General features: G+C 47.2%; 1 protein-coding gene across 3 annotated transcripts in view; it reads right to left on the reverse strand.

Moving 5' to 3' along the window:
- sptbn2 (spectrin, beta, non-erythrocytic 2) overlaps positions 1-21,929 on the reverse strand; it is a 347,367-nt gene that overhangs the window by 240,215 nt on the left and 85,223 nt on the right. For all 3 annotated transcript variants that reach the window (XM_072489368.1, XM_072489370.1, XM_072489367.1), the window contains one exon: positions 6,618-6,812. In XM_072489368.1, coding sequence (XP_072345469.1) covers positions 6,618-6,777 — 160 coding nt within the window. In that variant the 5' untranslated portion in view covers positions 6,778-6,812. The remainder of the gene's footprint in view (positions 1-6,617; positions 6,813-21,929) is intronic.

Here is a 21,929-nt window from a genome sequence, read left to right on the forward strand (position 1 = left end):
GCCCAGTAGGCGGAGTATAAATATGTGTGCTCCCAGTACAGCAGCCATTTCGTCAGCTGCTAGAGGAGGCCACACATCTCAGTGTAATAAAACCTCGATTACATCCTACTCTCGTCTTTGTGTAATTGATCGTGCCTCACACAGTATTAACTGCTCAAGGTAGAAAAAAAGAATAGCATTTTCTAGTCTTTCGTTTTCACCCGAAACTTGTTTGTTTGAAATTTGTGTCCACACTCGCACTGGTTGGAAATGAACTTTCACAATACAATCTTTTGTCCAGGTTCTTCAGCCTTTACTGACCCCATTTCACAAGACATTACCGAGCAACCGACACCAAAGTTTCTTGAAACTCAGGCCTCTTATCTCGAAGTAATATCTTTGATGCGCCATGGACTGTCCTAGGATCTCACAAGGAGGTATACTGGAACAAAATGCACTGATTGTAGAGCTCGGAGTGAATGCAGATCCAGAGGACGTAAATATAAAACATACAAGTTTCAGGTGAAATGAAACATTTATAAAATGCAATTCTTTTTTCTACCTTGAGCAGTTAATCCATAGAATTTCTACAGTGGGCCCATCGAGTCTGCACCAACTCTCTGAAAGAGCACCCAATCTAGGCCCACTCCCCGCCCTATTCCCACAACCACACATAACCTGCACATCCCTGGACACTAAGGGGCAATTGAGCATGGCCCATCCACCTAACCTGCACATCCCTGGACACTAAGGGCAATTTGGCATGGCCAATCCACCTAACCTGCACATCTTTGGACTGTGGGAGGAAACCAGAGCACCCGGAGGAAACCCACACAGACACGAGGAGAACGTGCAGACTCCGCACAGACAGTCACCCAAGGCCGGAATCGAATCCGGGTCCCTGGCGCCGTGAGGCAGCAATGCTGACCACTGTGCCCCCCCAAACCCTGTGTCAAGTTTCTTAATCAAGGAGCAGTTGAATAAATACCTGGGCTAAACAGAACTGAAATTGAGGATTTGGAGGCTCGGCACAGGTGGGAATAGTCTCGGGGCATGGTTAATCCAGGGCTTTTGGTTATGGCCAAGTGCAGCTTTGAGATCTATTTGATTAATTAATACCTGTATGAAGATGGCATACATGGGATTTAGTGTGTGCATGTTAAGCATTCATCCACAACCTTTCCCATTCAGTTCCACCTTTGCTCGAGTCAAAACAGCGACAAGCTGCCGACCTTACAAAACCACATGCATGTTGACTCAGTGCTGCTGCCCTTTGTAGCTTTACTGCTCATGTAAAACCTGCCCCATCGGCTGAGCCAAAGGCAACAGCTCCCAACTCCGCTTGTGGTTGAAATGTGGAGACGCACAAAAATGAACAAATCTCCCACTGCTTACTAATGAGTCCTCCTAACCACGTCTGAAATGTGTCCAAATTAAGCTTGAAATCTACTTGTGTGGATATCCAGTCAAACTTTGGAGTTTAAGGTCAGTACATATTGTACTTTTCTGTCGACTGACCACAACCGTTGATCATCCTGCGACCTCATGTCACTGGGTAATCTTCACAAACAAGGGGCCAAGCGCTTTTCTGATAGTTCCCATAGAAATAAAGTTTGTAATAATCGTGTATGTCACATAAACTAACTCAATCTAGGTGTGTGCACAAATGCAGAGTTTAATCCGGACAAATGTGAGGTAAGGCATTTTGGTAGGTCTAACTTGGAGGGGAAATATACCGTAAATGGCAAAACTCTTAGGAATATAGAAAGTCAGAGAGATCTGGGCGTGCAGGTCCACAGATCTTTGAAGGTGGCAACACAAGGAGACACGGTAGTCAAGAAAACATACGGAATGCTTGCCTTCATTGGACGGGGCATCGAGTATAAAAACTGGCAAGTCATGCTAGTTGTATAGAACCTTGGTACGGCCGCACTTGGAATATTGCACACAATTCTGGTCGCCACGCTACCAGAAAGATGTGGAGGCTTTGGAGAGGGTGCAGAGGAGGTTTACCGGGATATTGCCTGATCTGGAGGATGTTAGCTGTGTGAAGAAGCTGAATAGACTAGGACTGTTTTCATCAGACAGACGGAGGTTGAGGGGTGACCTGATAGAGGGGCATGGATAGAGGGCAATGAGCAGGCACTCTTTCCCAGGTGGAGGGATCAGTCACCAGGGGGCATAGGTTTAAGGTCCGTGGAGCAAAGTTTAGAGGAGATGTGCGAGGCAGGTTTTTTACACAGAGGGTGGCGAGTGCCTGGAACGCGTTGCCAGGGGAGGTTGTGGAAGCAGAAACATTAATGGTCTTCAAAAGGCATCTTGACAAACACATGGATAGAATGGGTATAGAGGGATACGGCACAAGGAAGTACTGAGGGTTTTGGCAAAGGGTGGTATCATGACCGGTACAGGCTTGGAGGACCGACGGGCCTGTTCCTGTGCTGTGTTGTTCTTTGATCTCTACCATGGTAATCACGAAAAGGAAACTAAACCACCAGCAGGGCTTCCTGGCAGCGTGGGGTGGCTTAAATGGGAATTCCATTTGACAAGTGGCGGGAAGAGAGAACAGCGCGCCGCCGAGAAACACACAGCTGGGGGACTGGAGAATCCAGCCCCTGATGTCCATTGTTGACTGGAGACCTGCATGAGCAGGAACAGAAACAAGACCTTCAACGCAACTCACGGGCTCAACACACTCCAATGCAGCCAGCCAGTGGAAACGCAACAAAGGGTTCAGCACGACTGGCCAAAATATTTATATCGAGTTCTCCCAATAAGACAACTGGAGCATCCTATTGTTATGGGCCAGGGTTTAGAAACTCCAAAGTGTATTATTATGAAGTTCACCTGACCTACAACCTTTATATTGAATTTGGCTAGGATGAGCACAGAAGCCTTGACTGCAGGTGTGATTCAACAGACATCCGCTCTTTCCAAGAGCCGGTGCAGACTCGATGACATATATATATATATATATATATATATATAAGCACAGAACGAATTCTTATCAATTACAAACATAAAGACAGCTACAGAAATCTATGAATATAACACTTAATGAATTCCCCCTTAGCTGTTCCAATTCAATAACAAAATTCAATTAAACCAAAACCCCTTTTCAAGGGCGTGGCCCAACACTCTGTCTTCTCACTTTAAAAAAAATTAATTTAGTGTACCCAATTCATTTTTCCCAATTAAGGAGCAATTTAGCGTGGCCAATCCGCCTACCCTGCACATCTTTGGATTATGGGGGCGAAACCCAGTCAAACACGGGGAGAATGTGCAAACTCCACACGGACAGTGACCCAGAGCTGGGATCGAACATGGGACCTCGGCGCCGTGAGGCAACAGCGCTAACCACTACGCCACCTTGCTGCCCTTCTGTAATCTCACTTGAATGGGACTGATCCTTTCCCCGAGATTCAGCCTCCAACCAGCAGATTCAAAACTCCTTCCAGAAAGCAACTCTTACCTTTAAAGTTACCAAGACAGTTTACCACACCCAGCGTGTTGTCAGTTCACTGGAACAGCTTTAAAATAAAAATAGGGAAACGCTGCTTCTCTTCTGCAGTGTGTGGTCGCATCACAGTGCAAAGCAACAAAACCAAAACTGAAACCCAAAAACCTAAACCTCCTCTCACCCGACAGCCACAGCCCAGCTCCACCCACAAATGACATTACTGAAGCCGTGCTACAAGCCATGTGATAAGACCAAGCATTTCTTTTTTTTTAAAATAAATTTAGAGTAGCCAATTCATTTTTCCCAATTAAGGGGCAATTTAGCGTGGCCAATCCACCTACCCTCCACATCCTTGGGTTGCGGGGGCGAGACCCACGCAGACGCGGGGAGAATGTGCAAACTCCACACGGACAGTGACCCAGAGCCGGGATCGAACCTGGGACCTCGGCCTTGAGGCAGCAGTGCTAACCACTGCGCCACCGTGCTGCCCTTCTCAACCCTACTTAAAGAGCTTTCAGTCTCAGTTATGCAGGGGGGTCTACACTTGAAACATTAGCCTTTCTTTTCTCTTTTCTGACGCTGACTGACCTACTGTGCATCGCCAGCAATATCTGCTTTCAGATCAGCACTTCCATGGTGGTTAAGCTATCCTCTGTGACTGTAATAAGACACAGATGTTCCCCCTTGAAATCCTAAAATGTATAGAGTTCTTAGTGATGAGGCGCTGTGAGGACTGCAAAGTGTCTGGTTTTGCATCGGACACAGTAATGCTGTGTTTCCACTTGCATGTCCCTCTCATTACTTTTCCTGATTTAAAAAAAAAATGTAGACAAAACATACATTATCGTCTCATTTCGCGTTAAGCGCCCATCAGGCAGAAAAAGTGAAAAGCACACTTTAGCTTTAACCCAACGCAAGAGCTGTCAAACAAATGTTTCACTATAAACAAACTGACTGCTCTTTATAAACACACATACACTGAACCCCCTCAGGAGGAAAACTCTTTCTCAAGGAGCTTATTTCACAAAGGATATCAAGTGAAGCCTGCGTGGAAAGCTCCAACATCAAAGTAGGCGCTACTAAAACTACGAAATGTTTGCCAGTGAAGGACGCCCAGTTGATCAGCCATAGGAGACTTTTAACCCTCGAATAGACACACCAGTCTCTCGGTAGCCCACTGAGTTGATCCGGAGAGTAGCTGATGCAGACAGACTTGGTAATCTGCTGATTTTATCATAATCTATGAAGGCCGCCACTGCGACTTGAGCACCCCAAGAGTAAGGCGGAGAGACTTGTCGGAGGGAAGAAGAGAGGAAAATCGGAGGAGTACCACAGTGCATTCCAGCAGATGTTGGCAGATAATTATCCATGGCATCCTGTGTGACTTGGGTGCAATGCAGATTCACAGCACGATGCTCCCACAGAGCTCAGGGACTTTTCTTCTGGTCTCAGCTGCATGTTTCACACAAAGATATTTAATTCAACTTATAGGGGACAGGCCAGGTCTCCCAGAAGGGTGATCACAGGAATCGCAAGCAGATCGTTTTTTAAATAAATTTAGAGTACCCAATTATTTTTTCCCCCCAATTAAGGGGCGATTTAGCGCGGCCAATCCACCTACCCTGCACATCTTTGGGATGTGGGGGTGAAACCCACGCAGACACGGGGAGAATGTGCAAACTCCACACGGACAGTGACCCAGGGCCGGGATTCGAACCCGGGTCCTCAGCGGCGTAGTTCCAGTGCTAACCACTGCGCCACGTGCCGCCCTGCAAGCATATCTTCTGCGATGAACTGTCTCAGGAGAAATAACAACAAAGTAGACAGTACAAACGGTACAAGGGCACCCTAATGAAACAAGAGCCTCAACAACCTCTGCATTACAAACCGCCTCACTTCGGAAAACACTGCAGTTGACCAGCCCTTGTGGAGGCAAGGGCTGAAATTTGGTTCAACAACATGCTGCAAAAACCATCTACGGCAACTCACAACATCCGCTGTGCCCAGGGGAAGGCCAGAGATGGGGCGGTTGCAGACACTCCCCCCAGCACCAACAATGACAATAGTGAACAGTCAGTTCTGTGGACGTCAATGCTAATCCCGCGTCAGACTCTTCAGTCGGGAGAGGAACCACAGAAGGCAACAAAATAATTTCCAGCCTGGACATGCTTGAACAACAGGAAGCCTACCACGGTTTTATTTGAACAAATCCACTTTTTAAAAAAAATATATATATGCTGGAGCAAAGAGAAGCAACAAAAAATGCAGTTGATGGTAGCACACAACAGAATTGTCGGAAGACTTGACATTAATTAATTTGCTCCTCTCCTCCACTTCGCATTTTGTATTAGGTGTCCTCTGATATACTGCTCAGGTGACCATTCTTAATAGACCCTATTTTAACAGCCATGATGTGGAGATGCCGGCGTTGGACTGGGGTGAGCACAGTAAGAAGTCTTACAACACACGGTTAAAGTCCAATAAGTGTGTTTGGAATCACTAGCTTTCAGAGTGCAGCTCCTTCATCAGCACTCATCTGAGGAAGCAGCTGCGCTCCGAAAACTAGTGATTCCAAACAAACCTATTGGACTTTAACCTGGTGTTGAAAGACATTTTATTATTTTAACAGGGCTTGTATTGAGTGGGTGGCCGGGTGTAGGGCCACAGGGAAACCCACACAGGCTCCTTGGCATGAGGAGGTGATTTGAACTCCCCGGATTCAATTAAATCCACCCCGTTTCCGGCCCAGATTGTGGGGTCCGACATTTAGCCCTGGTGTTCGGGGCCAAGGAGGTGAATAATCAGGCCAGGATACCCACTTCTGATCATTTTACAGGGAAGCCCTTTGGAAAGTGCGCGAGCTGCGATTGAGTGAGGATGGGATCAGGATGCCAACCGCCACAGCCAAATAGCACCCGACACTGTCTACATTCACGAAACAAAAAGGATGGCCACCTGGCAATACACTGGACAGGGAATGTCACTGTAATCCTTTGTAAGAAATCAACATTTTCAGGATCTAAAGAGCCAGCAAAAAAAGGTCACCAGACACAACGGTTGAATTTAATCCTACCTCCTTGGTGTATAAGAGAGAAGATTCACTCTTTGTCACTCAGGCCTCCATCAAGCAGTAGATCTTTCCTTTCCTGCCATACAACTATCAGTACTTCCTGCCTACCTGCTAAGGCCTTGATCCGTGAGCGTTCAAAGAGTCTGGCGGAGCTGTTCTCGTTGTCCCACTCCTCCTCGTTGGCATCCCAGCGGTTGTTTATGTCGTTATACTGTTGTTGGATCTCAATGCTGTCGTAGTCTGTGGCTGTCGACATTGTGCTGCTCATCCTTCAGGATTACCTGCTGCGCTCCTTGATCACAACTGGAAAACAAGGAGAGATTTGTTTAGTCATGAAAGTAAGCGCGTGACCATCCACAGGTACAGTTGGAGAAATTCCCCAAATTAGTTGCTCTGGTGGCTCGTACAGTTAATGGAGTTTATAGCTTCGGGCATGTGGAGGAGGTGGGTGGCAGATTTGAGCTCAGATTTGCCCGAGGTCTCTTCCCCTGCTCAGTTAGCTGGTGATCCCTGCTGGAAAGAGCAACAGGCAAGGATAACATCACGCATGAAGAGTGACGATGCAAGGTGACAAGGGACCTGCACGTCAGCAAAAGTCAACGCATTCGGTAGAAAAGGTGCAAACATTGTTTAAAAGATAAGTGGCCCGTCCATGCATTTTACGGTACAGACAAGGGGCTGGATTCGCCGCAGTCCTGCACCGAAATCGCATTTGGCACGGGGGCGGAGAATCGAAGTTCCCGACCGAATCGGGCCCGGTGTCGCTCTGGCGATTCTCCAGGCCCCGGAGAACTGCCCGTCCGCGAATTACGCCGCGCGGCTGAGGGGGCCATTGCCAGAGGCCCTTCCAGCGATACTCCGCTCCCGACCGGCTGAGTTCCCGACGGCATGGAACTAATGTGGTATGGCCGGTCTGGACTCAGTCCGCGGCCGCTCTGGTGGGGACGGGGGGGGGGGGGGTTGAGCACCGGGGTGGAGGGGGGGCCTTATGGATGGCCGTGGCAGCGATCGGGCCGGTCCAATGCAGCAGCGCGTGGCCAATTGGGGGGGGGGGGGGGCGCCTACATTGTCCGTGTTGGTCCGCGGTCCGAGTCCACCATGGCGCTCAGCGCGGCCGCTGGAGGCTGCCGCCGTGCGCAAGTGCGGACTCGGAATTACGGGGGCCCATATCCGCAGCCAAAGTTGCGTTGCACTCCCCGGGCCGTTGCTAGCCCCCAGAAGGTAAGTGAAACGCCTTTTATTTTTTGCAGGAAACTGGGGAGTGCAACGCCAGCCTTTTTACACCGGCGTGGGGACATTGCCCCATTTTGGGAGAATCCAGCCCAAGGTATTCTAGTACAGTATGGCTCAACATTAAAGTTATGCATCTACACAGCAAACTGATTTGAATGCTTCCGAAATAACTGGGCAGCACGGTGACACAGTGGTTAGCACTGCTACCTCACAGCTCCAGGATCCCAGGTTCAATTCCAGCCTCGGGTGACTGTCTGTGCGGAGTCTGCACTTTCTCCCCGCGTCGCGAAGGTTTCCTCCGGCTGCTCCGGTTTCCTCCCACAGTCCAAAGATGTGCGGGTTAGGTGGATTGGTCGCGCTAAATTACCCCTTAGAGTCCAAAGGTTAGGTGGGGTCGCTGGGTTATGAGGATGGGGTGGAGGCGTGGGCTTAAGTAGGGTGCTCTTTCCGAGGGCCAGTAGTATAGACACGATGGGCCGAATGGTCTCCTTCTGCACTGAAAATTCTATGAGTGGAGAGTGAAATGGGAATCATATTACAATCGACAACGCTCAGGTCCTGTACAATCGGTGCATATTACACTGCAATTCAATTTGGGAGGGCAGGTGGTCCCAGGTTTGAATCTAAACCAGACTGACGGTACATAGTTCCGAATGCAATCTCTTTCACGGCTGGCTAATCTTGTAAAAAGTTTGAAGAAGTTCAAAACCAGTCTCAAAGAAAAAGACTAGCGCTCAACACTGATGGATATCACACTCAGAAAATTAGCATTAACATACATCATGGACGTAGGGGCTGATTTAGCCCAGTGGGCTAACAAGGCAGCAGCGCGGGTTCAATTCCCGTACCGGCATCCCCGAACAGGCGCCGGAATGTGGCGACTAGGGGCTTTTCACAGTAACTTCATTGAAGCCTACTTGTGACAATAAGCGAGTTATTGTTATTATTAAGATGTAGTCTGCACCTAACCTGTGCTACATTTAAACATTTAAACCGGGACACCTCGACAAGCGCAAAAGAAAATTAAGTGGTCACAATATAACGAGAATGCTGTGTTTTTCCACACTATTCTCTGTCCAGCTCTACATGCACAGCTTCGATAGAAGGATCACAGCTCCGATCCTTCGCAGCACAATTTTAAACTTTGCTATTTTCAGCACAGTGCAAATAAAAGGCTAAATTAAGTTTGTGAGCAGCTTCTCACCCGAACTCCTTATAGTAGCTGTACAACAGGACTCAAAAGATGTGAAGTGTTATCTGTAAAACATCAGTTCTGCTTTTGACAAGTCATTTGATCACAAGATCTGCTGTGCATTTCTGGAATATTCAATTTTTCTTTCAGCTTTCCAGCAGTGCTTTTTTATTTTTATTTTTTAAATCATATCTGCGATTGTATCTGAGATTCAGCTGCTAAACTGGGTATTGCCACAGTCAACTCTCAACCAGACAGAGCTGGAGCAAGCAAAATATTATTTTGACAGTGATGACCACCAGAATTGGGGCCTGGTTACGGTGATCCCCAGTTTGTCTGCAACACATGGTGGTAGGTCAGTGAGAATTATATCTGATAATTATCAACCCACAGGCCACCCACGATGAATAGTGTCTTCTATATTTTAAGAGGAAACCACACCCTAAGCCATTATCCAAAAGTCAAACGGTTACAAAGCAAGTTGACTAACTTGACCATCCTTTTGATTATTCAGCTCTCTCTGCTGAATGGTATTTGTTTAAACAAAAGCTGCTACAGATAACATCGCCAATAAACAGCTTTTTTAAAAACTTTACTGCTGCGTCAACAATAGCAGCTTTCAACGCACGGGGCCTCGGAAACTGGCAGCAACAGCACAATTAACTTGCCATATTTGCTTCCATACCAGAAAGACAAACATCATGGTCCGGGATGTTGCCATCTATTGGAGTCGAAAATCTGGAGGTTGTTGACAGCTCCACATGTCTAGGTTCCACAATCCCCGACAATCTGTGACTTGATGCTGAAATCAACACACGGTTTGCAAAAGCTGTGCTTGTAATGTCCAAGTTCACTAAGAGAGGGCAGCAATCTGACAGAGATCTCCAAACTGTGGGTCTACCAAGCCTATGTTCTCAGCAACTCCTCTACAGTGATAAGACCGGAATAATATATGCTGGGGAGGAATAAAGGCTGGACAAAGTGTCCACCTTTGCTGTCTCAGACGTAACCTCAGCACCCCTTAGCAGGACAAGGTCACCAACTCAGAGGTCCTAATTCCATCTGCATATACTCATTACTAAGCCAATAAGATTTGCGCTGGCTCAGCCACATTCCTCAGATGAATGACAACCGTATACCCGGAGGCTATTTGTACAGCGAATTGGCTACTGGGCCATGACTTCCTGGATGCCCCATCTCCGCTACTAGGACACCTGCAAGCGAGGTATGAAGTTGCCAAACACTGATACTGACAACTGGGAGACAATTGCTGATGGTCCCTGATCTCTGTACGATGACTGTTTGAAAGGTCAATGGAAGAGGACACAGAAACAAAAAGCTCATGGGCAGTGATCCGGGGCCGGGATCGAACCCGGGTCCTCGGCGCTGTGATGCAGCAGTGCTAACCAGTGCGCCACCGCGCCGCCCCAGAGCGGGATTCATGAGCCACGCCAGACAATGCTTACGCATAGTTGCACTTTTTACTGAAGCAGGTCTGGTGGGTCAGGAAATTTCCCGACTGGAACCACCTGCCTCGGTAGCCCAAATCCAGCCCAGAGATTCTCACAAGGCGATGGTTCAGACCGATGGCAGATTAACTGAATGTCCAGAACTACTAATAAGGGCCAAACAACCTGACTTCAATCGTAAATCTATATTTATAAACAAATCGGTTACAGCACAGGAGACAGCCATTTAGGTCATCAAGGCAACCTCCAAAAATGGTACTGGAATTTAAACTCCAGACATCAGTACACATACCCACTCGTAACAAAATACAAATTGCAAATCGTTGTGATAGCTTGCTCAGTTACCCTTTGGGATTTGGTACACCTGGCAGTTGCCAACTGACATGTCATGAAATCGGACTCATCCATATTGATAAAATAGCTAGTTATGACTGCTTTCCTTTACCAACGCTGTTGTTTTAACCGGCGCGCTCCTGATTTCAAAGGGAAAATTGAAGTTCAAAGTGGTAAGCAATTTTTAAAACTTGTGCTTCATCCTGCCAAGGTCCTTATTCCCAAGTTCCCAATATGCACGTCCAAGCAAGCAAAGCTACACAAAATCACCCCGACATCGGTCATCGAGGAGAGCTTATCATCGTAGCCCAACATTACCTACATGACATGAATCACCTATAAATGTTTGACAAAAGCTCTTTTTAAAAAATTTTAAGTACCCAATTATTTTTTTTCCCAATTAAGGGGCAATTTAGCGTGGCCAATTCGCCTACCCAGCACATCTTTGGGTTGTGGGGGTGAAACCCACGCAGACACGGGGAGAATGTGCAAACTCCACACGGACAGTGATCCGGGGCCGGGATCGAACACGGGTCCTCAGCGCGTGAGGCAGCAGTGCTAACCACTGCGCCACTGTGTCACCCATGCTCATTTCTTTTTTTTTACAAATTTAGAGTACCCAATTCATTTTTTCCAATTAAGGGGCAATTTAGCGTGGCCAATCCACCTACCCTGCACATCTTCGGGTTGTGGGAGTGAGACCCACGCAGACACGGGGGAGAAGGTACAAACTCCACACGGACAGTGACCCAGAGCTGGGATCGAAACTGGGACTTCTGCGCGTGAGGCAGCAGTGCTAACCACTGCACCACCGTGCTGCCCACGCTCATATCCAAGCATTGAAGAGAAAACCAAAGAAAAAGCTCCCAGCGACACATTAGTTTGGACTATATTGTCAGACGCGATTTAAGTGATTTTTGCAAGAGGCGTCACCAGAAGTGGTAAACTGCAAAAAGTTGAGAAGAGTCTTTCTAGGACCAATTTTCCACATCACCAGTGTGTGCGGGAAAATTGTGGGTAAGAATCCCACGAAATCCCGGTAAATGCTGCTAGATGTTCTTCATTTTTCATCAACGCATCTCACTTTGGTTTCTCCACTGGCCTGTCACACTCGGTTACAGGAAGAAACATCACCGGGAACAGCATAAGGGGATGCAAGACGCAAGCCAGCTTTCCTGGTTCCACAGCAACTTGTCCGGATACAAATCCTTTGGGTGCAGTTCCACCCTGCAATATTGTTGACGCATTCACGTGGCCATGTGAAATTTTTCTGTCTGCTCTTTCAAGAAAAGTGTGAGCCTGTTTCGTAGAAATGGCGGCAAAGGTATTCGATGCAAATGTGCTTGAAACATTACTGATGCCCAGAATGCGAAAACAGTAAAGAACGAGAATTAAGAATACTGAACTGGTCTTGTACGCCTCACAATGGAACACCAGTAAAAACTGGGAAACAAAAGCACTGGTACGAATTGGTTATTATATTGGGATGTGGAGTCAGTTCAAACGCTTGCAGTATATGCATCTCCTTTGTTGACATCTTCGTCTCACGAATGCTATAGGGAATTCAGGTGGCTCCAACACTGAGCTCAGCCGCAAAATATCTGTGGGGCCAGAAGAGGTACTCATGCTCTGGCCATCCCTCTGATCGTGAGAAGATTTCATGCGGGGTCGTCTGATACGGTAGCACAGTGGTCAGCACTGTTGCTTCACAGCGCCAGGGTCTCGGGTTCGATTTCTGGATTGGGTCACTCTCTGTGCGGAGTCTGCACGTTCTCCCCCGTGTCTGCGTGGGTTTTCCCCGGGCACTCCGGTTTCTGCCCACAAGTCCCGAACGACGTGCTGGTTAGGTAATTTGGACTTTCTGAATTCTTCCTCCGTGTACCCGAACAGGCGCCGGAGTGTGGCGACTGGGGACTTTTCACAGTAACTTCATTGCAGTGTTAATGCAAGCCTACTTGTGACAAGAAAGATTATATTATTGTTATATATTTTCAGGACATCTAATGCCTCTATCGAGCACACTGGCTACTTGGAAATCGCTGCCTTCCAGTAGGGCAGTGGGTGTAAATCCCAGAGGATGTTGCAATCAGTATACCTTGAAATAGTAAAATATTTGCCAATGTGATTTCAATATGATGGAATATGTTGCATAGTATGTAGTTCTATTTTTTCACAGTAGAAATTCTTCTGGCCCCACAGATCTGTGGAATTCATGATCTGAAACTGCGAACTCCTGTTACGAAAACCGGCCAAAAGGTATGGAGCAACGAGGATCGATTTCTGCCCCATCACGTTCGTGGGTTCAGTTAAAACCAGCATGGCAAGTTCTGGGCTAACATCTCAATACTCTCAAACTGCAGAGTTCAGGTAGTGAGGCTCCGGATACACAAAGAGGGCTGGAAGGAATTGGACCAAACACAAGCTTCCCTCATAATTATCATCACTCTCATGTAACTAACCAGAGCCCTGGAACAGTACTTCAGCGATAGTTAAATTATGAGGAAAGACTTTGTGCTGCATCATTCTGGCCCGATGCACAGGCCCAGCAACTGGCAGATCGCATAAAACAGCACATTCCTCCGGCTCTTTGCAATAAGCAGTGTACTGCGCGCACTCAAACAGCTAGCGGTTGCAAAACTCAGAACATAATGTTGAATGTTAGATGCAATTTCATGATTGAACAGCAATTGCTGAACAATCCCGAGTGTGCTCAGAATTACACGAACAACCAATTCAATTCAGTTGAGCTTGCAATGCGAGAGGCTACATACATCCATACAAACTATTGTCCTCTACAAGCAAGAGGAACATGTCCAGGCATTGCATTTTTTAAAATTATGCAAAAACACCGGGTCAATATTTCATTGGCGCTTTGCCCATGGCAACCCCTAAACCAATCAGAATAGACATGCCAACAAATCAGCACCCTTTTCTCATGCAGTATAAATTGTTGCTCTCTTTGAAATTAGGCATCCTTGCACCTCTCCTGATGGGTGCAAGGCAAAAAGCTTCAACAGCCTATTTCTTTTTTTCAACAACATTTGTTTTTTGTTCTGTAACCAGAGCATCAGGTACTTCTTCCCTGACTCTTTGTTACGAAGGTGACTGATAGAGGATTTAATATTCCTGTAATTTGTATTTAGTAACAGTGGGCACACGGGTCAACAGTATTGAGTGTCAGAGCCCGGCATAAAAGAACAGCGCTAATTGACAAAGTAACATGGATTTCTCAAAGTGTAACTGGGGTGGAGGATAGAAAATATTTGACTGCCTTCTTTAGGATCAGAGATTTTAGCCAAAGTCATGTGCAAAATAAGAGCTAATACTTTATACATAAAATAGAGTAGGAGAGAAAAGGGAATAGAAAGATAGAGATGAGGTAGACAGCATGGGAGAAGACTCATGTGGAGCACTAACGTCAGATCAGAACTGGTAGGGGCAAATTGTCTCTTTCTGTGCTGTACATTCAAAGTAATTATTTATTTTTTTCCCCCCAATTAAGGTGGCCAATCCACCCTACCCTGTACATCTTTTTGGGTTGTGGGGGTGAGACCCAAGCAGATTTGGGGAGAATGTGCAAACTCCACACGGACAATGACCCGGGGCCGGGATCGAACCCGGGACCGGGATCAAACCCGGGTCCTCGGTGCGTGAGGCAGCAGTGCTAACCACTGCACCGCCATGCTGCCCGAAGTAACTATTTCTTTTTTAAAAAACAAGCATACTAACTCAAACCACCTAACTAGACAGGCAAAACCTCGACGTAATTTAAGAATGGGACCTCCAAAGTAAATAGCACGCCCTCAGTCCTGCAACAAAGTGAAACTAGATCACATGCTTAGGTGAGCAACTGGGTTACAAAATTGAATGAGAAATCCTGGTTGACTTTCTTCCTCTCTAGTCCAGGGACACTGAAAGGGGCAACACAGGTGGAGAAGGTAGTCAAGAAGGCATACGGCATGCTTGCCTTCATTGGCCGGGGCATTGAGTATAAAAATTGGTAAGTCATGTTGCAGCTGTATAGACCCTTAGTTAGGCCACACTTGGAGTATGGTGTTCAATTCTGGTCGCCACACTACCAGAAAGATGTGGAGGCTTTAGAGAGGGTGCAGAAGAGATTTATCAGGATGTTGCCTGATATGGAGAGGTTGAATAAACTCGGTTTGTTCTCACTGGAACGATGGAGGTGGAGGGGCAACCTGATAGAGATCTACAAAATTCTGAGGGGCACAGAGAGGATAGTCAGAGGCTTTTTCCCAGGGTAGAGGGGTCAATTACTAGGGGGCATAGATTTAGGGTGCGAGAGGCAAGGTTTAGAGGAGATGTACGAGGCAAGTTTTTTTTACACAGAGGGTAGTGGGTGCCTGGAACTCGTTGCCAGAGGAGGAGGTGGTGGAAGCAGGGACGATAGTGACGTTTAAGGGGCATCTTGACAAATACATGAATGTGATCGGAATAGAAGGATATGGACCCCGGAAGTGTAGAAAATTTTAGGTTAGACGGGCAGCATGGTCGGCACAGGCTTGGAGGGCCGAAGGGCCTGTTCCTGTGCTGTGTTTTTCTTTGTTCTTTGAAGCTAACTGCTGCAGTTTGAACTGAGAGCTCAGGCAAATCACATGGGAGGACAAAACTTTGGGTCCAGATGCCTCAGCGTCACAATCATTGGAGAGACAGAATCATTAAAATTGGTCGCTGCATAATTAAATAACTGCTAAATTGAATCTGCTACTTCAAGAAACAGAAGAAACGTCCAGCTGTAACGGCCTTGAACCGTCAAGAGCACTCTCATAGAAACATAGAATAAATAGGAGCAGGAGGGAGCCAATTGGCCCTTCAAGCCCACTCTACCATTCATTATGATCATGGTTGATTATCCAACTCAATAGCCTAATCCCGCTTTCCTTCATATCCTTTGATCCCCATCGCCCCAAGTTCTATATCTAACTGCTTCTTAAAACCATACAGTGTTTTGGACTTAACTACTTCCTGTGGTAGCGAATTCCACAGGCTCACCCCTCTCAAGGAATTTCTCCTCATCTCTGTCCTAAATTGTCTGCCTCGTACCTTCAAACTGTGAAATGAAAATCACTTATTGTCACAAGTAGGCTTCAAATGAAGTTACTGTGAAAAGCTGTGTTCTGCTTTACAAGCAAGCTGTTTAGCCCACTGTGCTAAACCAGCCCCATGGTCCTGGACACACCCACCATCGGGAACATCCTACCTGCATCTACCCTGTTCAGTCCTGTTAGAATTTTATACGTTTCTATGAGATCCCCCCTCATTCTTCTGAACCCCAACGAATACAATCGTAACCGATTCAATTTCTCCTGGAATGTCAGTCCTGCCATCCCAGGAATCAGTCTGGTAAACCTTCACTGCACTCCCTCTATAGCTAGAACATCCTTCCTCAGATAAGGAGACCAAAACTGAACACAAGCAGAGTGTAATAATTAAAAGGTACCAATGGTAGGAAACCGTTCAAAGCACCCAGAGCAAACTGCACTTGGAACGGCTAATCATTCTCAGTCAGTCTGTAACTGTAGATGGTGGTGTGTTGTAATTAAGATGATTAGCCTTTGCCTCTCATATTATCTGGATAAAGTCCTTCAGGCCATCAGCAGTCCTTGACAAGTCGCACAAAAAAAGCCTACCAGTGCAGACAGAGTGCAAACACGAGGAGAACCTTGTGTGGATCTGGAATTATGTGTAAACCAGACCAAATACGGCAGATTTCTTGCTTTAAAAGGACACCTGTCAACCAGATGGCTTTTATGACAATCGGTGATAGGTTTCATGGTCACCATTACTGAGACTAGCTTTCAATTCCAGATTTGCGGCAGAGTGGCACAGTGGGTTAGCACCGCTGCCTCACATCTCCTGGGACCCAGGTTCAATTCTGGCCTCGGGTGACTGTCTGTGCGGAGTCTGCACGTTCTCCCCCGTGTCTGCGTGGGTTTCCTCCGGGTGCTCCGGTTTCCACCCACAATCCAAACATGTGCAGGTTAGGTGGTTTGGCCATGCCAAATTGCCCCTTAGTGTCCAAAAGGTTAGATAAGGTTACCGAGTAGGGTGGAGGTGTGGGCCTCGGGTGCACTTTCCACGCACAGGTGCAGACGCGATGGGCCGAATGTCCTCCTGAACTGGAGGGATCCCATTATTCTATCATTTATTCATTGAATTTAAATTCCACCTGCTGCCCTGGTGGGATTTTAAACCCATGTCCCCAGAACATTAGCCTGGACTTCTGGGTTACTAGATGACTCTTTGTCAAAGCCCAAGCTTTGCTTTGACCCAGAACCACCCAGACTCAAAACATTAACTACTTCTCTCTCCACAGAGGCTGTCAGACCTGCTGAGATTGTCCACTATTTTCTGTATTTGTTTCAGATTCCAGCATCCGCAGTAATTTGCTTTTATCTTCTGGATTAGTCGTCTCGTGAAATTGCCACGATGCCACCATCTCCCCGTCAATCTTAATTTGAATCTTGATTCTATAGATTCAGGAAGTAGAAGTGACGCAGGACTAGGAAGCTCAGGATGAAATTTGAGACTAATTTTTACTTAGCTTCTATGGTAGAGTCACAGGGGAACAGCTTGGTGTCATTTAGCCAAACTGTGGATGGCACGGTAGCACAGTGGTTAGCACTGTTGTTCACACGCCAGGGTCCCGGGTTCGATTCACGGTTTGGGTCACTGTCTGTGCGGAGTCTGCACCCTTCTCCCCGGGTCTGCGTGTGTTTCCTCCAGGTGCTCCGGTTTCCTCCCACAAATCCCAAAAGACCTGCTTGTTAGGTGAATTGGACATTCTGAATTCTCCTCCGTGTACCCGAACAGGCGCCGGAGTGTAGCGACTGGGGGATTTTCACAGTAACTTCATTGCAGTGTTAATGTAAGCCTACTTGTGGCAATAAAGATTGTTATTATTATGGTTCAGTGAAACCGTTTTCCAAATTTTAGAACCCGTCGGTTAGAAATTACAGCTAGCACTATTCTCGTGGAACATCTGACTTGTAGAAAAATTTCTCTTGACGCTATATTAACAGACACAAATTTAAAGACTGCAGGTCAATTTGGTGCAAGCGCATTCTGAGCATATTTGACCGTGGGCCATGATGTAAAATGAATGATGGGAAATCCACGGCCTGTTTTGCAGTTCTTGCACTCTTATTTCCATTGCCTCCATCTCAATTCAGAGAAAGGAGCTGTGCCCACAATCCACGCCGGTGTAGCGATGCTAGCTGCGGTTGACGGGGCGCCCTGTTGGCCAGGGGATGCTCCAAAAACTTCTGACCGTCCGTCTTTGCCACGTTCAACGATGCCGACCACGCCTGTCCATTGCATCTAAAAACGAAAGCCTCATGTCGCATAGTTCAGCACGTCACATCTCAGACATCACATCAATGTCAGACTTTTGCTGCCTCACGGCGCCATGGATCCAGGTTCGATCCCGGCTCCGTGTCACTGTCCGTGTGGAGTTTGCACATTCTCCCATGACTGCTCGGGTTTCGCCCCCACAATCCGAAGATGTGCAGGTTAGGTGGATTGGCAATATCTTTTTATTAAAACAGTAAAAAAATATATACAAGGGCAAATGACACAAACACTAATTTTGTGTTGGAGAAACAGGGTACCCTTAGAGGGAGCACCAGAGATGTCATGACATGCAGGCATACAGCCAATGGGTCATTACAACAGGACACAACCAATGGGTAATCAGGACACCCAGAGGTGGCATTACCACAAGGGGGCACTTCACAACCCATATAAAAGGACAGAGCACACATGCTCTGCGTCTTTCCACAGACAGATATCTAGAGAGTACATCAGGGTTGATCAACAGCATCACACCCAGCACGTGGCTTAGAGCAGGTTGGTAAAGATAGACTGAGTTACTACAGTTAGATTAGCAGAGAGTCGAACTCATTTAATAACTGTGTTAATAGTTCAATAAACAAGTTGAACTCATTTCATAGTCTGGAGCTTTCTTTGTCAAAGCATACATCAAGGAAGCAGTTTATGCTACACGAAGCAGCATAACACAACACATCCCACTGCCGAGAGCCTCTTGTGCACCCTCCGCTCCCGGCACTGGCCGGCTGATAGCCTTCGGACAGTCGCCCTCCGGGCCCCGAGTCCTGCACCACACTGAGCGAGGCGGGCGACACGGGCCCACCAACCAACCCAGGGCCTGCCTTGATCCCGCCACCTGAATCATCAACGGGCGGGATCTCCTCAGGCTCCTCCCGGGGTCCCGGACCAGTGGGAGGTGGTGGTGCAGATTGGGGGGGGAAAAAAACGGGTACTCTAAATTAAACAAAAATCAACATCAGACTTTAATCATGTCGGGGGTAAAGTCACTACAGTAGATTGATTGCTCAATTACCAGTCAAATATCTGATCGGCTGAACAAATTGATGAGTGGCAAAATGCCCAAACATGTGGCCAGCCACTAACTGAACAATTAATATTTTTTCAACCTACATTTAAAATTCTGTGGAACTCCAACCCTTTCTCCGTCCTCATGTCCCACCATCCATATAAGACCAGAAATGAAAATAAAGTAAAACACTATTGGATGAATGAATGAATGATTATCTTTCAATAAATGGAAGAATATTATGGGCGTGACCTGCGGCCCTCTTTGCGTCCGATTCGGGACGTGACGAGGCCGGTAAATCTTCGCGAGATTTACCGGCCTTGTGAGATTTTTATTTTCCCAATTAAGGGGCGATTTAGCGCGGCCAATCCACCTACCCTGCACATCTTTGGGTTGTGGGGGTGAAACCTGTGCAGACACAGGGAGAATGTGCAAACACCCCACGGACGGTGACCCAGGGCCAGGATCGAACCCGGTCCTCGGTGCCGAGAGGCAGCAGTGCTAACCATTGCACACATTCCTCCCCATGTCTGCGTGGGTCTCGCCCCCACAACCCAAAAAGATGCGCATGGTAGGTGGATTGGCCACGCTAAATTGCCCCATAATTGGAAAAAAAATAATAATTGGATACTCTAAACTTATCTTTTTTTAAATGGGGGTCGAGTTTATATCATCTAAAATTGTTGAATAGTAAATCCGTGATGGGGTAATATGGCTGGGGAGGGGCTGAAAAACTGCATCAAGTAAAATGGTGCATTCCAGCAATGGGTAAACCATTCTCACATTCAGGCAGCAACAGGACGGCAATAAATGTCAAAAACCACTCTAGAAGACACAAGTTAAAGATACAAACAATTCAACTTAGATTATATACAGAGCAATAAGAACAGTTGGCATGAATTTAAGGTTTTCAATCCACCAGCATTTGCAAACTGGTTAAACCTCACTCTCTGATCTTAAGGTGTCCTTGACGGTCTCGTAGCTCACTGCCAACTACCATGCTGTATGTTGTGCAGTTTCAATTTCCTGCAGTAGATTTTACAGCATTCAACTTGCAGATTTAGCTTCCCACGATTAACTTGTGTCCGTTATAGATTTTGGAGCGGGAGACAAGAGGGATGGTACCGTGGCATCACTTTACGCACAAACTGCAGGTAGATACGCTGAAGGGTGACTGGAACAGTGATCAGGGTAGAAACGCTAGATGATTTTCGTTCACTTACCCAGGGTAATTCAAGGACAAGTCCAGTCCACCTTCTAATGCTTGGCTAAGGTGGCGCTAACGCACAGACAGAAGTCAAACCTGAAACTTTCTGCTCAATAGGTCAGGTGCCTCTTCATTAACAAAGCTGCCGGGAGAGCTACAAGGGTCACGGGTTTACAGCAGCAAGTTGTATTTATTATAGCACCTTTTTGGCGTAGTGAAACACACCACGGTGCAACGCAGGAGCATTATGAAGCAAACTTTGACACTTCAGCCACATAGGAGATTTCAGGGCAAAGGGGCGAAATAGGCTTAAGGGTATTTCGGAGGAAAAAGAGTCAGCGAGACGGAGAGCTCTGGGGCGGCATGTCAGAGCTGAGGGCCTTGCAACTGAAGGCACATCAGCCAATTGTGGAGCCTCAAAAAACGGAGATTGTTATAACCTCTACGCGAGCCACGGGACCGGCCCAATTAGGCTCCCCGTGACACTGAGGAATACGAGGCACCCCGCTGAAGGGGCGGAGCTCCCTCATTAGCGGGAGACAAACCTAGGCATAAAATCCTGTGTGGGCCGGTCACAGGAGTCCCTGCGCAGGGAGTGGTGATGTATAGAGATTTGTGCTACATTCGCTACACCTTTGTATCCATTACGCTCCCGTCTGATCGCTTCCTTGGATCCAACAGGAACGTTCAAGAGACCAGAATGAAAGAAGTGCAGATAACTCAAAGGATTATGCAGCTGGAAGAGATTACAGAGATAGCGAGGGGCAAGGTGGGGAAGTTTTTTTAAACAACCACAAAAATTTTACAATTGGGAGCCAATGTAGGTGAGAGATTTTGGGGATAAATGGAGCTTGGTTCAAGTTAGGACATGGGCAGCGGGCTTTTGGATGACTCAGATTTACAGAGGGAACGGGCGACATGTTGGCGCAGTGGTCAGCACTGCTGCCTCACGGCGCCGAAGTCCCAGGTTTGATTCCGGCCCCGGGCCACAGTCCGTGTGGAGTTTGCACATTCTCCCAGTGTTTGCGTGGGTCTCGCCCCACGACCCAAAAAGATGTGCAGATTGGCCACGCTAAATTGCCCCTTAATTAATATAGTGGAAAGAGAATGGAAAGCTGGCCAGGAGTGAGTTGGAACAATCCTGTCCGCAGGTAACAAAGGGGAATTCCAGCAGCGGATAATTGAGTGGCAGTGTCGAGACGCGATCGCAGAGGTGGAAACAGGCACACAAGCCTGCTTCCCTCACGCTGAATTCCCAATCTCAACACTTCGCAATTATCCTGCTTGATTGACTGGGGCATTCAGACATTGAATCAGGAATTCATAGATTATCATAGAATTTACAGTGCAGAAGGAGGCCATTCGGCCCATCGAGACTGCACCGGCTCTTGGAAAGAGCACCCTACCCAACACCTCCACCTTATCCCCATAACCCAGTAACCCCACCCAACACTAAGGGCAATTTTGGACACGAAGGGCAATTTATCATGGCCAATCCACCTAACCTGCACATCTTTAGACTGTGGGAGGAAACCGGAGCACCCGGAGGAAACCCACGCACACAGGGGGAGGATGTGCAGACTCCACACAGACAGTGACCCAAGCCGGA

The sequence above is a fragment of the Scyliorhinus torazame genome, chromosome 24 (genome assembly GCF_047496885.1).
Source record: "Scyliorhinus torazame isolate Kashiwa2021f chromosome 24, sScyTor2.1, whole genome shotgun sequence".
Classification (NCBI taxonomy): Eukaryota; Metazoa; Chordata; class Chondrichthyes; order Carcharhiniformes; family Scyliorhinidae; genus Scyliorhinus; species Scyliorhinus torazame.